General features: G+C 53.1%; 5 protein-coding genes across 5 annotated transcripts; 2 read left to right on the top strand and 3 right to left on the bottom strand.

Annotated features, from left to right (window-relative positions):
- Positions 1–266: 266 nt before the first annotated feature.
- Positions 267–558, bottom strand: PtrM4_006660 (Na-H-antiport-1 domain containing protein; the record flags this gene model as incomplete). Its single annotated transcript, XM_066102809.1, has 2 exons — positions 267–273; positions 383–558. 2 exons carry the CDS (start codon positions 556–558, stop codon positions 267–269), a joined length of 183 nt encoding a protein of 60 aa, XP_065965011.1.
- Positions 559–1,040: 482 nt separating this feature from the next.
- On the top strand, positions 1,041–3,560 carry PtrM4_006670 (Dimer-Tnp-hAT domain containing protein; the record flags this gene model as incomplete). Its single annotated transcript, XM_066102810.1, has 1 exon — positions 1,041–3,560. One exon carries the CDS (start codon positions 1,041–1,043, stop codon positions 3,558–3,560), a length of 2,520 nt encoding a protein of 839 aa, XP_065965012.1.
- A 1,520-nt stretch (positions 3,561–5,080) lies between these two features.
- Positions 5,081–9,359, bottom strand: PtrM4_006680 (RP1-2 multi-domain protein; the record flags this gene model as incomplete). Its single annotated transcript, XM_001930669.2, has 2 exons — positions 5,081–7,762; positions 7,815–9,359. The coding sequence occupies 2 exons, from the start codon at positions 9,357–9,359 to the stop codon at positions 5,081–5,083; spliced, it is 4,227 nt and encodes a 1,408-aa protein (XP_001930704.1).
- A 1,056-nt stretch (positions 9,360–10,415) lies between these two features.
- PtrM4_006690 (RING finger membrane protein) lies at positions 10,416–15,296 on the top strand (the record flags this gene model as incomplete). The annotated part of the gene is made up of 2 exons (XM_066102811.1): positions 10,416–14,711; positions 14,808–15,296. 2 exons carry the CDS (start codon positions 10,416–10,418, stop codon positions 15,294–15,296), a joined length of 4,785 nt encoding a protein of 1,594 aa, XP_065965013.1.
- Positions 15,297–15,913: 617 nt separating this feature from the next.
- Positions 15,914–17,122, bottom strand: PtrM4_006700 (PMG multi-domain protein; the record flags this gene model as incomplete). Its single annotated transcript, XM_001930671.2, has 1 exon — positions 15,914–17,122. The coding sequence occupies one exon, from the start codon at positions 17,120–17,122 to the stop codon at positions 15,914–15,916; it is 1,209 nt and encodes a 402-aa protein (XP_001930706.1).
- Between the last annotated feature and the right edge of the window lie 442 nt (positions 17,123–17,564).

Below are 17,564 nucleotides of genomic sequence, written 5' to 3' on the forward strand. Positions count from 1 at the left end.
CCGATTAACAATCGGCTTAATAAAATGAGGTTGTCTATATGTCGGATCGTGAGTATCGGTAGAGACGTTGGCTGCTTGACACTTCGGCCCGACTTCGGCCCACCTTGCGCAGAGCTTAGGTATACCTTCGTAGCACCTATGTTCGTAGAGAATACCAATACCAGTCACTAGAAGAACCTCGTTGTTGTTATTCACCCGTACGATCGTACAAGGCCTACCGACACTATACGTGATATAAAGAAACACACCATCATCTTTCAGTACTCTCATAACCTGTTTCTTACTATCAGCACCGTTTCCTCTACCCTCTTCCTCTCCTCTCCCCGTCCCCCACTCCCTTTTCAACAAAACAAGTAAATAACCACTCACCTCCTTCATATACCTCCCACTGTTCTCCAACACCTCATCCGGCGGACTCCACGGACTCCCATAAATCATGGTATCCAACGTCCCCTTATCAAACGCCACGTCCACGCTTCCACTCGCAATAGCCCTCATATCGCGCACGTCGCCAACTTGCCACTCCACCTGTGGTTTATCGCTGTGTCGCGACTTCATGGTTTCTACGACTACGGTGGAGAAGTCGAGACAGACTTGGTTGGTGTAGCCTCGTGCGAGGAGGTCGTATGGTACACACACCTGAGATCAATCAAGCTAGCTTGATAGCTTGATTGGAAGATTGATGCCAAGCCAATTCAATCAATCCAGCCAAACCTCATACAAAAACGCAATCAATCCAGCTGAGCTTTTCCGTGAGCTTGATTCAGATTGATAGCTTGATTGCCTTAAGTATATAGTAGATTTCGGTGATGAGGCAGCCCATGAGGCAGCTTAGATAGCTGTAAAAGCTCTATACTGAGCTTTTTTTGGTGTTTTAGTTACGCCGTGTAACATTGAGTAATATCCGATAGCTCCGTGTAACTAGCAGCCAGCGCGTCGTCTCATATAGTATACTCCATCTCCATCTCCATCACCCACAATACTATATACTTTTGGTGTTGCAGATCTATCGCCGTATACCTCACCTCATCGTCGCCCTCATGCCGCCCAAAAAACGCGTCTCTGATAGCGCTCCCTCGCCTAGAAAGCGCGCGCGCGGCACTGCGAGCCAGCCCGTCGCGATCGACTCGCAGTCATATCAATCTCAGCCATCTGCTCTATCTCCGCCGCCTCCATATACACATACTTTCGAGTCGCGATTGCGCGAGTCGCAGCCCGAAGACGCTATCGTCGCGCCCGCCGAGGGCAGTGAGCAAGCTACGCTCGCTCCGTCTTCTGAAGCCGCCGACGACGCTGTAGATGAGGCTTTTGACGCCCATCTCGAAGACAATTATGATGGCATAGATTGGGGTCGCCTTAAGCTGTATACGAAGCCTATCACGACGCACCAACACAAGCGGAGTTGGATCTATCGCCACGGCTATCGCGTCGCTCTTCTCAAAGATCCAACCCGCGTATTCTTCATCTGCCACTGGTGTTTCAAGCACAAGCTCACGGATATTGGTATTGGGATATACAATACAAGCGCAGCAGTCTCGTCAGCCGCGCGCCACCTCAGCGAGCAGAAACCTGGCCATAGGCTAGTAGCACCAGGCAAGACTCCAGTTGCTAGTGTTTACAACGCGCTCACCACTGCGAGAGTCCCTATCTCACAGGCAGTAGCTAATCAGATTAACGGGTTTAGCAAGCAGCGCTTTAGGTTTGCCGCAGTAGACTGGCTCGTCGCGAACAACCACCCCATCTCTGAGTTCGAAACACCAGCTTTTCGACGCCTAATTGCTATCGCCAACCCACTTGCAGAAGCAGCGCTCTGGAAGAACCACAAGAGCGTCTCCCAATACGTCATACGACTGTTTGACTGGCTCAGGCCCCGCGTTGTCCACGAGCTGTCACAATCGCTTAGCAAGATCCATATAAGCTTTGACGGATGGACAACGAAAGGCGGCAAGCGCGGGTTTCTCGGTATCGTCGCCCACTACGTCAACTCAGATGGCAAGCTCCGAGACCTGCCTATCGCGCTGCCTCAGCTCACAGGCGCTCACTCCGGCGATCGATTAGCTGAGGTTGTATTATCAATCTTAGAGCAGTTTAGCATAAGCGAGCGCACACTCGGTTACTTCGTCCTCGACAATGCCTCTAATAACGACACCGCTGTCGCTGCGATTGCCCACGAGCTTAACTTCAATCCTATACACCGACGCCTCCGCTGTGGCCCTCATACGATCAATCTGATTGGGCAGAGACTGCTCTGGGGCAGAGATGCAGACTCATACAACAACGAGGGAGTTGACGAGCTCGCCGACGAGGCAGCGTTTATAAAGGAGTGGCGAAAGCACGGGCCTTTAGGCGTACTTCTCGATATTGTCAACTATATCCACACACCGCAGCAGTACAATCTTTTTGAGAAGGCGCAGCGTACAGCTTACCGTGAGCTACCTCACGACGCAGACGACAAGCTCACGATACTACAGCCAATCAAGCCAGTAGTCACACGCTGGAACTCATACTTCGACTGTTTTGAGCGAGCTATAAAGCTCGCGCCGGCCATCAACGCGTACGCGAACACCCACATACAAAATACAGCAAAAGAGGATATCTACGCCGACTCACAGGGCAAAAATCGGCCTGCTGCTCCACAGTGGATGAGATCAGACGGCCTCACAGCTGCCGATTGGGCTGTTGTTACCGACTATATAGAGGTTCTTAGGCCACTTAAAGAGTGTACAAAGCGCTTTGAGGGACGTGGCGAGTATAGCTTTGGCGCGATCGCTGAGGTGATCCCAACGTTTGATTTTCTACTCACTCAATTAGAAGCTCGCCTCCTCTACTACGATTGCGTAGTCCATGACGCTCACGACGAGGCACCCGAAGATCACCTTCCTATTAATCTACGCGCAGCGCTACTTAAGGCGAACGAGTACTACGCTAAACTCGACGACTCGCCAGCTTACTACGCTGCTACAATACTCCATCCTCGCTACAAACACTACTGCGATCAAGCGTGGGCTGAGAAGCCTGACTGGCTGGCGCTTAATAATCTTAATTTCCAGGCACTGTGGGCGGATTACAAGTCGCTGCCGTTACCGAGGCCTTGCTACACACGCGCACCGAAGAAACCGAGCAATATTGACGACGCGATTGACGGCATTATTGATCCCACACGCGGCAATACTAAGGAGGATGAGTATGAGCAGTGGAAGCGCGAGCCAATCGTTGGCAAGGGCACCGATCCTATACAATACTGGTTCGGGCTGCGCGATCAATATCCCAACCTTAGTAAGATGGCGCTTACTATACTCTCTATACCCGCTTCAAGCTGTGAGTGTGAGCGCGTCTTCAGTGAGCTCGGAGATCTACTAGAGCCTCGCCGACGCTGTATATCACCTGAGCTACTAGCAGCACTACACTCAGTACGACGATGGAGACGGGCAGGTTTTGGTGGCGGCGACAACGACGATATGGGCCAATCAAAGCTTACCGACGAGCAGATGGACGTTTTGTACGAGCTTAGCAAGTGGGTGGGCGAAGACGACGATCTAGATACATGGGACGACGGCTGAGACTCAACACCAAAAAATATATACAACTTTCCTATTTGGGAATCAAGCACCCAAGCTACCAATCAAGCTAACAACTTTCCGCCAAGCCAATTCAATCAATCCAGCCAAATCTCATACAAACAGCCAATCAATCAAGCCGGGGGCTGTCAGCTTGCTTGATTGATTGATCTCAGGTGTGATGGTACAGTCTGCGCGCGTTAGTGGAGCGGAAAGGCAAATAGCTGCGGCTTAGTCTGCGTAGTATATATATATATATATATATATATGTGCGTGTGTGAAGTCCAAAGGGGTAGTTAAAGGAAAGAGGGCCATGAACGCACACTATCTGTTGCGGTTTGTGAGGCAAGGGTATTGCGCATGTCACGTGCGTTGTCCTGGCGCTCCTCCCTCCCCTCCATGAGCACCTTCTCCCCTCACCAGCATCAGAGATACGTCATGTAAATAGACCCTGATTATGGCTACATATAAGGTGGCCATGACAGCACAACAACAACAGAACACAATATACTCTGATGACTGCCTCGCGCGGTTACACTTTAATTGACTGCATTGTACTGCAACACTATCCCCACTACCCAAATGCAGCACCCTCTGGCCTTTACCCGCCTCCCCGCGTGCACCAAAAAGATGTTTTTTGAAAAAAGGTTCTAGGGCGCTGAAGGCGCGGAACCATTCATGCTTCGGCTTTTCGCCATCGGCTTTTGCATAGCGTTCATTCCAGAATTCGGCGCGAGCTAGTGCTTGCGCTTCTTTTGATGATGACATTATGGCAAGTTTTTGATTGAACAAAGTGTATGAATGCTAGGTGAATTTAAATAGGATTGTTGAGAATTGGGACTGTTGGAGAATGTTGGCCCCGCGCTAGGAACGAGGGCGTGTCGCCTAGGTACAAGATGCTGATCGATTTTGATTTCAGGGTTGAGTCAAGCTACTATGCTGCATAGGGCTTAGCGCTACCAACGTAGATAGAAACGAGTCACAGAGAGGACATGAAATTCATGAAATTCACGAATGAGTAGATCGTCAGAGTAATTAAGCGAGGTATGAAGCCGGTAAACCACTCATAAACATCTCCGTAGAACCGAAAAAGAGATTTACTTTCATTCATAAACTACATACACAGGGCGTTCACCTCGTTTCATTTCGTTTCCTCCAATGATGGTTGCTTTTCTTCCTTCTTTTAATGTCAAGGTCGCGCGCGGTAAGACGACTCCAGATCAACTGGAGGTTACTCCTGACTAAAGCCGCGTGGGGTACAATGATTCGTGATGAGTGTTGAGAAGAAAAAAGAACAGTGGGTTATGTGTTGATACAGGTGATGTCGTGTCGTAGCGATTGATGGTGTAGTGGAGAAAGAGACAAAAAGCATAAGCATATTATCTCGTAGGGGTTTTCTAGTATGGGCTGACTGAGGGTAGCCTTGTCTGGGTCTATGTCGCTGGGCGGCAAAGTCCATTCAAAACACGTGCTACCTGTACCTAAGCCAAACCGGGTATCAAGTGAAGAAAGAGACGGATCGCCTATAGTTCGTCCTTGACAGCTTGGGTGGCCTGAGTAGCTGCGCTGGAGAGGCTGCTGGCGGCCTTTTCTGCACCTTCAGAGGCGGCGGCGTACATCTCCGCAATACGGCTGTTAGCAGCAGCTACCGCGTCTGCAATTCGGCTGTTGGCACTTTCCATGGCGCCTTGTTCTGGGCCGTAAACGGCGGAGCTGGCCGCTGACGATATGTAGGCCGCGTTTTCGCCCATGGCAGATGAGATTGAGTTGTAGACACCACCGGCACCGCTTGTAGCAGACGCAACATAATCTGCGGCGGTAGGCGTACCGAAAATGGCGGCGCTGATAGCAGCCTGTGCAGATATGGCGGCGGATGAGAAGCTGTCCTGAGCTGCTTGAGTCCCATATAGCTTCTCACTCACTTGAGATTGGATAGATGAGTATGCACTTGCCACAGACTCGCTCGCTTGCTCGGCAGCACCCTTGGGAGTTCCATAAAGGGCGATAGATGCACTTTCAACGGCCATGTCCAAGGATGCACTAGCCTGGCTCATAACGTCTTCAATCATAGCTGGGGGCGTGAAGACAGCACTAACCACAGACGAAGCCGAGGCGTAAGCATCAGCAGCTGCGTCAGTCACTGCGTCGTAGCCGTCGCCAGCGTAAGAGCTGGCAGCGTGCATACCCTCGCTTGCATAAGATTGCGCGGATGCCATGGCTGCAGGGAGAGCCGTGGAGTATGCGGATGCGAAGCGGTTCATGACACTCTCGGTGAAGTCTGGTTCCTTGCCAACAACAAGCTCGGAGATGAGAGCCTGAACCGCAGCATACTGTTGAGCAGCCGCTGCAGTAGCCTGGGCACCATATGCGCCTGCTTGAGAGTAGGCCGACGCTGCCCACGGCGTGGGCTGGCCGTAGACTTGGTTACTCGCTTGTGAAATGAGCGCTTCCCAGTTCTGGCTTGCCTGAGAGGCGACGGACTCAGTCCACGGGGTTTCAGAACCAACAACACCAGAGCTGACCTGAGAGGCAGCAGATTGCGCAGCAGCTTGGGCGTTGGCAGCGGCTGATTGCGCCGATCCGGAGACTACGGATGCCGCAGAAGCAGCAGAAGCAGACGCAACAGAGGCCAAAGACTCAATGGTACCTTGTTCGTGTCCATAGACAGCGCTCGAAGCAGCACCGAGAAACTCAGAGTACCGGGCATGCGCAAGGCCGATAGCTTCGTAGTATTGTCGGCGAGCGCCATCAGCGACACCAGTGGACTGAGGTGAGAATTGAGAGGAAGCCTGGCTCAGACCTTCTGCGAGTCGAGAAGATGCAATGGACGAGACCGACTCGAAGTACCCTTGGGTAGGACGAGCAGCATAGCTTTTCACTGACTCAGTGTACTGCATAGCATTCACCAAGCGTTCGCTGGCAGCAGCGACGGAATCCGAATAAGCCTTTTCGAAATACGAGAGCATGGTCTTATGAGCAGGTTGCGGCTCACCAGAAACTAGGAGAGACAACTGTGCCTTGGCGTTCTCAAGCTGTTCACTGGCGACGCGTACAGCATCGTTGTAACGCGAGTTTGCTTCGATCTGGATGGTTTGAACGATTGCAGTAGGTGTTGGTGTACCGAAGATGGCGTATGATGCCGCAGTCACAGCTTGAGCGTATTTTTCGGCTGCGACGCTGGTGGCACTCTCAACAGCTGCTTGCTCGGTTCCGTACAACACACTCGATGCAGCGGCAAGTGCCTTTGCGTACTGTTCGCTTGCGATCGAGGATGCCGATTTGACGCTACCCTGTGTCTTTGTAGGGCCCAAAAGCGCTTCGCTGACAGCTCTGCTCATCTCAGCAGCTCGGTCTCCAGCGCCTGCTAGCACCTCCTGCACTTTACCAGAGTATGTGTCGTCGTCATCTTCATCGTCCAGGGGTTGGTCAAAGACAACTTGCTTAGCCTCGGCGAGGATTTGCGCATTGGCTCCACCAAACACTTTCTTGGGGGCATTATAGACCTCAGTCGCCGTTGCAGCGGTGTCATCAACCACCTCAGACGCTTTAGAGGAGGCTTGAGAAAGCACGCTCTCAGAAGGAAGTGTATCTTGAATAGCCTCAGAAGCTTGAGATGAGACCTGTGATGCTGCTTCCTCAACAGAGGATGTGACACTCTCTGCAAGTGGGGTTTCGCTACCTACAACGACTTCAGAAGCCTGAGATGAAGCAGCGGAAGCGGCGTTACTGATGGAAGAGGCGACACTTTCGGTAAGCGCTGTTGAACTACCCTGTACAGCTTCGGATGCCTGGGAAGAGACCTCAGCGTATGCCTCTTCGGCAGAGGAGGCGACGCTCTCGGTAACGGGTGTAGAACTACCCTGGATAGCCTCGGAAATTTGAGATGAGACATCTCCAACATTCTCGATGACCTGCTGAGCAGCTTTGCGAATGCGGGGAGCAAAGGCCTTGTCAGAAAAGTCATCGGTAGCATCGCCTGCCCAGATCTTCGACTTGGAGACGTCCTTCAACCGTACCAATTCAGAAACCATGTTCGAAGCGATAGCCATGGCCTTGTCTTCAAGCTTTCGGGCCTCTTCATGGGCGATGCGTAGGCCATCGTGCCTTGAGCCGACAGCCTCGACTTCAGCCTGCCACTCTTCAAGTGTGTTCCTGAGCTTATGGTAGTTTTGCCAGTCTTGATATGTGACGCCATCGGTCCAAGCCTATGGTGGTTAGCAGAGCTCGGAAAATAGAATCATTTGTAGATAAGCATACCCATCGCATGCCAACTTCTTGAAGGCCGAGACTGTGGATCTTTTCAAGAACCTCAACGGTGCTCCTGACAGCAGCTTGTACCAGGGAATCGATCTCTTCCTCATAGGATGCCTTCCAAGCACGAATATCCTGTGCCCGCTCCTTGACAGTGAGGCCGAGCTCGCGGGTCTTGACACTGCATTTCTCGTGTGCAGCCTCTAGCTCTGCTTCTGAAGCGTCTTCGGGGAGCGCAGCGACGGTCTTCTTGATGAACTTCTTGAGCTTAGCGATAGTGGCGTCTGCAGTCTCTTCAAGCTTGACTAGCAAAGCCTTGCCATGTCCGTTGACTGCGTTGTCAATTTGTCGCTTGGTGATGTCAGCTACTCGTGTCTCCAGGTCTTCAGCGCCCTTGTCTGCCGCTGTTGCGAACTTGGTCTGCCAGTCACGTAGATCTTGGTTGAGCTTCTCTTGCAGCTCGGCGCCGGTCAGTTTGGGCTTTTCAGGGCTGACTTGGGCTGGAGCATGATCGTTTGAAGCTGTGCTAGCTGATTCACTACCGAAGAAGTCGTCAAGAACACCCCAACCAGAGCCTCCAGTAGAGCTGGGGGATGCAACAGAGGCAGAGGAGCTTGCAACGGTGGGAGTATGCTTGAGTGACTCTGATGAAAGAGCGGTCTGAGATTCGACAGCAGACATGACAGATTCGACCTTTTGCTGGTTCTTGTAACGGCCCAGTCTTTCGGAGATACGAACCAATTGAGGCTCAACGTTGTCTCCATACAGCACTCGTAGTTGAGGCCAAACACTACGAAGGAAGAAGGCCCACGTAGCGTCTTTTGCAGTATGGACGTGAGGGTAGACAACATGGACGAGGACATGGTGGCCGTATGCGTGTCCCTTTCTTAGGTAGGGCAGGGAACGCTCGTAAGCTGGTAGCAGGGTAAGATGGTAAATCTCCTCGGAGCTTGCCTTGAGGTCGTTGTAGTAAGGGGCGGCGGCGTGGGTCGCCTTGTCGACATGTTGGCTGAGATGTTGGTTGTACTGTGCCTTGACTTGGTCCTGTGCTTTCAGCAGCTGGGGCCGGACAGTCTTGTGGTACTCGGCCTCTGCATATTGCTTGGCCTGCTCGACGCGGTGTGCACCATATGTTTCGTACTTTTCCTGGGCGAATGTCACAACAGGTGTGGTGTAGGGCTTGACCTTGTCAATTTGCGGGGCAACGTATGTCTCGTAGTATGGGTCAAGGTAGGGTGCGGCGTAGGAACGGGTCTGTAGATAGGGCTTGCACACGCGTGGAGACTCGTCATTCAGCTGAGTGAGCGAGTCGGGACACCGGAAGATGAAGGTGACGATGAGATACCAGGTGGTGAACCTCGCAATCATGCTTGTGAGGGCGCCTGTGAAACTTGGTCGGGGCCGTTGCGAGCGTCTCGACCGCGTCGTCAGTTGCGTCTTTTCTGTGTGGCCATTTGATTTTCCGCTGCTACTGCCGTTGGTAGAGCCATTGGCACTGCCGCTGGGCGAGTTTTTGGACTTTTTTGCCCTTCCGTTGGCTGGGCCGGCCATGGTCGCGTGTGTGCCGGGCGATGGAGCGGTGACGCTACGTAGATTGTCGCCTTCTGTGACGTCGAGTTAGCGATACTTGGCAGACCCACTGACAACTCTAGACATACAAAATGAAGCAAAGGGCCCGTGGCTTCTGGGGGAATGAGAAAGGAAAAATGGTGGTGATGGTTGCTTGAAGCAACTTGCTTGTTGCTTGTTAGCGTTGAGGGCACAACCGAGCTGCAGCAGTGATGTAATTGCACGTGCGGACGCGGGAAGGCCTACAAGGACGGGACGTGAGATCAGGATTCAGGATTTGGAAGTGCGATAAAGCGTTGGTGGGCTCTGTCACGACTACGCGATAGACGCTGGCAGGTGTAGTTGGTTAGCACGCAAGCGACAGCTGGCACGGGCGGAGTGCAGGTGCAGCTCAGGGTGCAGTTTCTAGTTTCTACATGCAGGAGAGGAGCCGGCGCAGTGCCTCAGAAAGCCCCTGCTGGTGGTATCTGGGTCTGGGGTGCCTCGCAGACATGACATTGCCCTGTTGTGCTCTGCTCCCCTCTGCTACTGCAACTCTGCAACGCCGATCAATTGTTGGAAAACAAGCGGGTGAGCATGTGAAAACCGCGACCAAGAGTTCACCCAAGCAACAAGGCTGGGCGGGCATCATTCATTCTACATTGGCACTAAACTGTCTAGCCCGTCCAGTTGCCGTCCTGGGGTGTCGGGGGCCAGGGTCACGGCCGGACGGCGCCAAGACCGGTAGACTTGAGTGCATGTGTGTGTGTCGTCAACCGTGGTCCGCCATCACCACAACTACCCAAGCCTTCCATCTTTGCCCGGTACCCTAGGCCAGACACCCTGCATATCCATAACATAACCATACACACAGACTTTCACTCGTCCCACAACTCACACCAGGGTCCCCACGCGACGCCCCCGTATCCGTTCCGTCATTTTGCTCCCCAATGACTACTTGAGCCCTTGCTTTGTGGCTCCTGTCACCCACAACGCCCACGTCTCTTCACTTCAGCCTTTAATACTGCCTTTGTATACTTTTAATCCTACCCTACCAAAATGGCCAACAACGCTGGGCCTCTGATTGTGGGGCCACTCGACACGTCCATGGCCGCCACCCCACTGCCGGACTCCAGAGCAGTCGATAGAGACGACGCCGATACGTGCCGGATATGTCGGGGAGAGGGCACCACCGAAGAGCCCCTGTTCTTCCCGTGCAAGTGCAGCGGCAGTATAAAATACGTTCACCAGGAATGTTTGATGGAGTGGCTGTCGCATACTCAGAAGAAGCACTGCGAACTGTGCAAGACATCGTTCCGCTTCACCAAGCTCTATCACCCCGGCATGCCCAACCGCATTCCCACAGCCATATTCCTGCGCCGTGCTGCCCTCCATGTCTTCAACATGTTTGTGACATGGTGTCGGGGTGTCCTGGTGGGCGCTGTGTGGCTCTTCCTTCTGCCATGGTGCATGCGCGTTGTATGGCGCAGCTTGTTCTGGGTCGGCGACGGTGGCTGGTCACAGGATATCTTTACTGATGTGACAGAGTCGCCCGAAATGCGAACCGTGTCCCCATCCGAACTCAGTACCATTCGCAACGCGACCACATACCCATCAACTCCGACGAGCGCAATCTCCACAACATACATCCCAAATAATACAACCGCCGATGGGTCCATCATCTGGGCTTTTACCAAACAATACTTGTACAATGTCGCATACCCTTTCCTCCAGCTCGCGCAAATCGACAGGCCCAGCTACGTGTACATCAACTCCACCTCGACTAACTCGACTTCGCAACCTCTTGGCATTCGCAGCCCGTCCCTACTTTCTGACGTCCCCTTTTTCAACTGGTTCCACTCCCCCGCTGCCAATCGCTTCATTGTCGACGTGATAGAAGGGCAAATCATTACACTGCTCGTGGTAGTCGCGTTCATCCTGGTATTTCTCATTCGAGAATGGGTAGTCCAGCAACAACCCGTAATCAACATGGTTGCTCTTGGCGATAATGTTGCTGCGCAGCGGGCAGCAGCTCTAGAAGAGGAGGTTCAGGTGGAAAACATTGCAGTCGACGAGGACGAGCTCGACGACGCTCTAGACGTTCTGGACGCTGAGGTCGCCCAGGCGGCGCACGAAAACGAGCCCGAGGATGCTCACGAGGATGAGTTGCCTATACCCGAGGAAGCCTACGAATTGGACGCGCCCGAACCCACGATACGCCGCGTTCGCCGATCTTCCTCGCTTCGGCGAGAACGCGACGAGATAGTTCGAAGAATAGTACATGAGGGTCTGACTGATGATGTCAGATCATTGATACAACCGGGGCCCGCCGATGACAATGCCAACGCTTTGCCTCAAGTTAACGGCCCTTCCCCCACTTTCGCAGACTCCCTTCTGCTGGCAATGAGGGCTGGAGACCCCTCGCCCGAAGAAGACGACAGGGGTGAAGGTAGTAGCTCACTTTTCCCCACCCGTACGTCTTCCCTTCCACGACCATCAAGCTCCGCACCGGATGCGCATGATTCAGATTCGTCGGCCTCCTCCCATAGGCCAAACATGCCCGCACGCGATCGATCCTTCATTGCCACCGAGATACGTCGCAGCTTGGAAGAAGGTAATACATGGTCGTTTGAAAATGTACCCCAACCACCAGAGGCGAATGAAGCAAGGTCCGATAACGTGCCCAACTCCTGGGAAGACGATACCGAAGACCGGCAACCTAGGCAAGAGCACGACGTTTTGTCCGATCAGGAACGGGACAGTGAGCACAGTAGTGGAAGCTGGCAGCAGATTTCCGAGGTTGTAGACGATGACTCCGACCAAGCGCTGGAAGGAGAACATACACACGACAAAGGAAAAGCCAAGGTTGTTGACGCGAATGAAGATTCTGAGCATGAAACTGCATCATCGGCGGATAGCAGTTCTGCCATTGTGGATAATATCATCACAGTCGATACTACCATTGAAGTGGACAGCACCGATAGCCGACCTCGACAAGATGAAGGCCCTCACGATGAGCAGGCCGATCCTGCAGAAGGTCAGGGAAACGTAAATGAGCCTCCTGCAACTGCAGACCAAGCCCAGCCAGCAGAGCCTCAAGCCCAAGGAAATCCAATGAACGTGGTATTAGATTGGATGTTTGGAGATGTGGCACCAGCGACACAGACAGCCGACGAAGGTGCTAATGATGAGCACATCGTTCGCGACCTAGCCGACGAGGCGCCTTTTGTTCCATTTTTGGGAAATGAGATCCGAGATCACGGCAATGCTCCCGCACAGGATCCTGAAGTAGCCGCTGCTGCAGCACAGGCTGGTATCGATGTTAATGACCAGGACGCCATTGAAGATGCAGAAGATCTCGAGGGAATACTGGAGCTCATCGGCATGCAAGGCCCAATCGTCGGTCTCTTCCAGAACGCTCTATTCAGTGCGGTGCTGATATCTGCTACGCTGGCTTGCGCAGTGTGGATTCCCTATCTTTGGGGGAAAGTAGTCATTCTCTTTATGGGAAGTCCCATTTCCCTATTGATCAAGCTGCCCCTGCAAGTGGTCGCCACCGTAACCGACTTTATCGTAGACGCTACTCTCTTTGTGATAGCTGGCGCGACATACTGGAGTTCCTACGCCATCTCGACGTTGGTCAGACTATGCTCCTGGGGCAAGCTTTCAGAAACCATAGATGGTCCACTCCGCGCTGTGTCCGCGCCAGCTTTCTCCCTTGCGGAGAGTGCCATGATTCGTATCGGGAAAATGATCATGGAGTCGCCTTTGTCGCCTCGGCCTGACTACTTTGGGCTCTCAGTAAACGCGCACGCCTCACTGCGAAGTCTGCAAAATGCAACGTCGTTTGCCTTGAATGAGACAGGTAACTTTGCGAATGCCGTCATCGAAGAAATATCGGCAGACTCACCACCCAGGCTCGTGTTGAGGATTCTCAGCCACCTGCCGTCTCTAATCCAAAACACGTATACTCTTGTGCACGGTCGGTGCTGCGCCTTGCTTTCCTGGCTTTGGACCTCGAAATCCTACAAGATTACCTTTGATCTAGATCTAGGCCGCAACACTACTGCTGCATACACTGCTATGGAACGCTGGACTGCGAGCGATCGCTTGATTGCAATTCTCGCTGGCTACGGGTTCTTCGCCTTAGCTGGTGCCGTGTATCTTAGGCGCGGAGCTCCTTTCAGCTCGTCACAACAGGGTCAAAAGATCGAACGCATCATCTCCGAAATCCTACAGCAAGCTGGCGGTGTATTGAAGGTCATCTTGATCATCAGCATCGAGATGCTGGCGTTTCCACTGTACTGTGGTCTACTTCTCGACCTTGCTATGCTGCCACTTTTCAAGAACGCCACATTATACACAAGGTGGCAATTTGCTGTACAAAGTCCCTGGACCTCTGGTTTTGTACATTGGTTCGTTGGCACTTGCTACATGTTCCACTTCGCACTATTTGTGTCCATGTGTCGCAAGATTATGCGCAAGGGCGTTCTCTACTTCATTCGCGACCCAGACGACCCAACCTTCCATCCAGTAAGAGATGTTCTGGAACGTAGCGTGACTACACAACTTCGCAAGATAGCCTTTAGCGCGCTTGTATACGGTGCACTTGTCATCGTGTGCCTTGGCGGAGTAGTATGGAGCCTGAGCCGGGCGACTTCAAATGTGCTACCGATCCACTGGACGACCGAAGCGCCATCACTTGAGTTTCCACTCGACCTATTGTTCTATAACTTCCTCACCCCGGTAATTATCAAGTTCTATAAGCCCAGCGAGGGTCTACACGCCGTCTACAAGTGGTGTTTTCAAAAATGCGCAGGCTTTCTTCGTTTGTCGAACTTTCTCTTTGGCGACAAGGTCCCAGAACAAGAAGGCAGCGATGGCAGATATGTTCGGGCCCCGGCATCAGACCAAGCCCGCATTCCAAAGGGTCAGCCTGTCTTTGTCGAGGTTGACAAGGACAATGTGCGAAAAGACGGACAGACAGAAGGTGGGGTGCACAACTCGGACCTCGTCTCCATGGTCTTCATACCGCCATGGTTCCGTGTCCGCATCTTCTGCTTTGTCGTAACAATATGGATCTTCATGGGTCTATCCGGCGTCAGCGTAACAATTCTCCCCCTGCTCTTCGGTCGCTACCTCTTCTCGCTCTTCCTCCCCCCAACCGTCGAGATGAACGATATCCACGCCTTTTCCCTCGGCATCTATACCCTCGCCAGCATTGGCTACTCCACCTACCACGCCACCAAATTCATCTCCTCGCTCAACAGACCTGTCCCTGACCCCATGTCTACGCTCCAAACCATTGCCGCAACAACTTCTCGCATCGGCGGCCGCTTCATTCGCTTCTCTTTCGTTTGGGCCAGCCTCGTCTTCGCCGTCCCCTTCCTCTTCGCCGTTCTCCTCGAACTCTACTTCCTCATGCCCCTCCATGCCTACCTCGGTCCAAAGGAACCCCACGTCGTCCACCTCATCCAAGACTGGACCCTCGGCTTCCTTTACTCCCGCCTCGCCGCCAGAGTCGTCTTTGCAAATCGTAACTCGCGTCCTGCTCGCGCCTTCCGCGCCGTCGTCCGCGACGGCTATCTCTACCCCAATGCGCGCATCGCGACACGCTGTTTCCTCCTACCCGTCCTGGCTCTCTTTTTGGTAGCCATTGCTATTCCGAGCAGTCTGGCGTTTGTCATGAGTCGCACGCTTTATCTTGGTGCAACCAAGGCGACGAAGAATATGGTTTGGCGCTTTAGCTTCCCGGCTGTGGGGTGCAGTTTAGTGCTCATGTGGGCTTCGTCTGCTTTGGTAAGGTTGTTGGTGCGTTGGAGACTGGTTGTGCGCGATGAGGTTTATCTTATCGGGGAGAGATTGCATAATTTTGGGGAGAAGAGGATGGCTGCTAGGGAGGAGGTGGCGGCGGGTGGTGAGGGTAAGGGGTCGTTGTGAGTCTGTGTGATGTGGGATTATGGGTTGTTCTTTGCTATGTTTCTTTGGAACGAGTATTATCTTAGAGGATCGCATCCATATATGTATTAGCTGTGATCATTCTTTCAGCCCTGTTTCTTCTTTTCTCTGGGCTGAAAGGGTTTCTCTTGAAATACCCTAGATACAATAAACGTCACTATCAGTGATCTGTTTCTCTTGTGCATGTCTTTAAGTGTCCAGAAAATCGTCTTCTACTTCTAGGCAAGGATAATGCAGGGGTCAAAACAGAGGAGAGGGAGAAAAGGGGGTATTATACAAGGCGGGTGTACCATGGAAATACCACCATCACTAGAATAAAAAGCATCTGCATCTGCGACCCATATCATGGCCTCTTGTTGGGAAAACGCTTATATCTAAGGACCAAGCCTTGATGTGTAGAAGAAACACTCGTGGAGCTAGAATCCAGTACATTAATTTTCCCATGTGCCCATGTCCATCAGAATTCATGTCATGCCGAAATCAGGTCTAGAACCCGTTTTTCCTGTCTCTCCTGTCGTACCTGCCCTTATACGCGTCCAATCTACCCATCCCCTATGATACCAAGGTCCAATGTACCATGGATGCTATATACGTCAAAATTAACGAAGTCTCGCACTTGACCTAGTCGCCGGTTTCTCCGCCTTTTCCGGTTTCGCAGCCTTCGCCAGACTAGCCTCGGTTGGTTTGTCGAAACTCCTCGTCACCCTCTTCTTTATCTGCTTTGACCCTGTTTCTTCGTCTAGCTGCTGTTCTGCTTTGCGTTTGAGGGTGTGTTTGGGCGGTCGATCAACTGCGGTTTGTTCGTCACCAGCCCGGTCGACCGTGTCCCGTTCGTCCACACCACCATCACGCTCGAGCATCTTCTCCTGTGGTCCGGTGTCGTCTTCATCACCGTCGTCGCCTTGGACTGGTTGTTCGTCCTTGCCACCGTTACGCTGCCGCGCCACCCACTCCAGCATCTTCTCCTCGGCCTCGGTATCATCTTCGTCATCGTCGCCGCCTTGCAACATGGCATCCGCCATCTCGCCTGCAATGTCGTCGCCGGCATCTTGGTCGCTCATCATGCGTAGTGCGTACTCGAGGAGTTGGTTGTGATCCATGTTGCTCAGGGGACCGCCGGCGGCCGCGAGTTGACGTTGGAGTGCTGCCATGAGTGTGTCTTTATCGATGGATGGTTCTTCGTCCATGGCGACGTCTTCACCTTCCTCGATTTCATCTCCGACATGGTCGTCGTCATCGTACGGCGGCGAGGCGGGCTCAGTGACAAAAGCCATCCTCCCCTTTCCCTTGTCCAAACGTGAAGACTCTGCGCCGGGCGGGCTGGGTGGTGAGGCTTTCGCCCACTCGGGTATGTGTGCGAGTTTCTCGCGCCAGTTCTTGAAGAGAGCGTATGGTTGGGCGTTTTCTTCTAGCATTTTGGGTTTTGCGCCGCGGTCGGCTTGTGAACGCCATACTATGGGTGAATGGGCTACTACTGCCGTCGGCTCTGTCTGCGCGCTGTCACGTTTTGTGGTTCTTCTCTTCGTGGCTGGGAGACTCTTGACACCTCGCTTCCTCTTCATGCCAGCTTTTGCGCCCTTGACGTCGTGGGCTTGGAACGTGGCGTCGTCGTAGCCGTCCGAGGCGTACTCGAGGTCGTTGAAGTAGTCGAATCGGTCCCAGTCTTCCTCTGCATCCTCATCGCCGCAGGTTGCGGGTGGAGGAGATGCTACGGCGTGCTCTGCTAGATCATCGGCTGCCATGTATTCATCTTCGACGTAGAAGAAGTCGGCCTCGTAATCATCGTATTCGTCTTCGTAGTCGCTCATGCTTGCGTGGGGTCGTCGTGGATGTGCGAGCGCATGCGCTGGCTGGATAGAGTGACGGGCGAGTAGTGATCGGGGGAAGAATGCTATGCGAAATCAATTCGTTTAGTGTACGGTATCGTTGCAGCGTGGGTTTGCGCAGTGAAAGTGAGGAGACTGGGTATGACGCGCGTGTACGGGACATAGTTTGGTTTGCGAGGCGCAAACACAACCCGCACCTTCCTAGGCGCACGGTGACCATGGCCGCGCATGGCAGTTCTCGAGGAAACGCCAACCAGTAAAGAGAGGCAGTCAGCAAAGTATGATAACCAGTGCAGCAGCAGGAGCCACCGATGCGCCTTCCGGATCGAGTTGCCAGTGTTGCGCCTTCCTCTAGTACGGTACAAGTAGACACAAAGCGCGCCTTCCCCGCGAATTGACGTACCGCGGCTCCACGCGGCTTAAC

Source organism: Pyrenophora tritici-repentis, chromosome 1, assembly GCF_003171515.1.
Source record: "Pyrenophora tritici-repentis strain M4 chromosome 1, whole genome shotgun sequence".
In the NCBI taxonomy this organism is placed as follows: Eukaryota; Fungi; Ascomycota; class Dothideomycetes; order Pleosporales; family Pleosporaceae; genus Pyrenophora; species Pyrenophora tritici-repentis.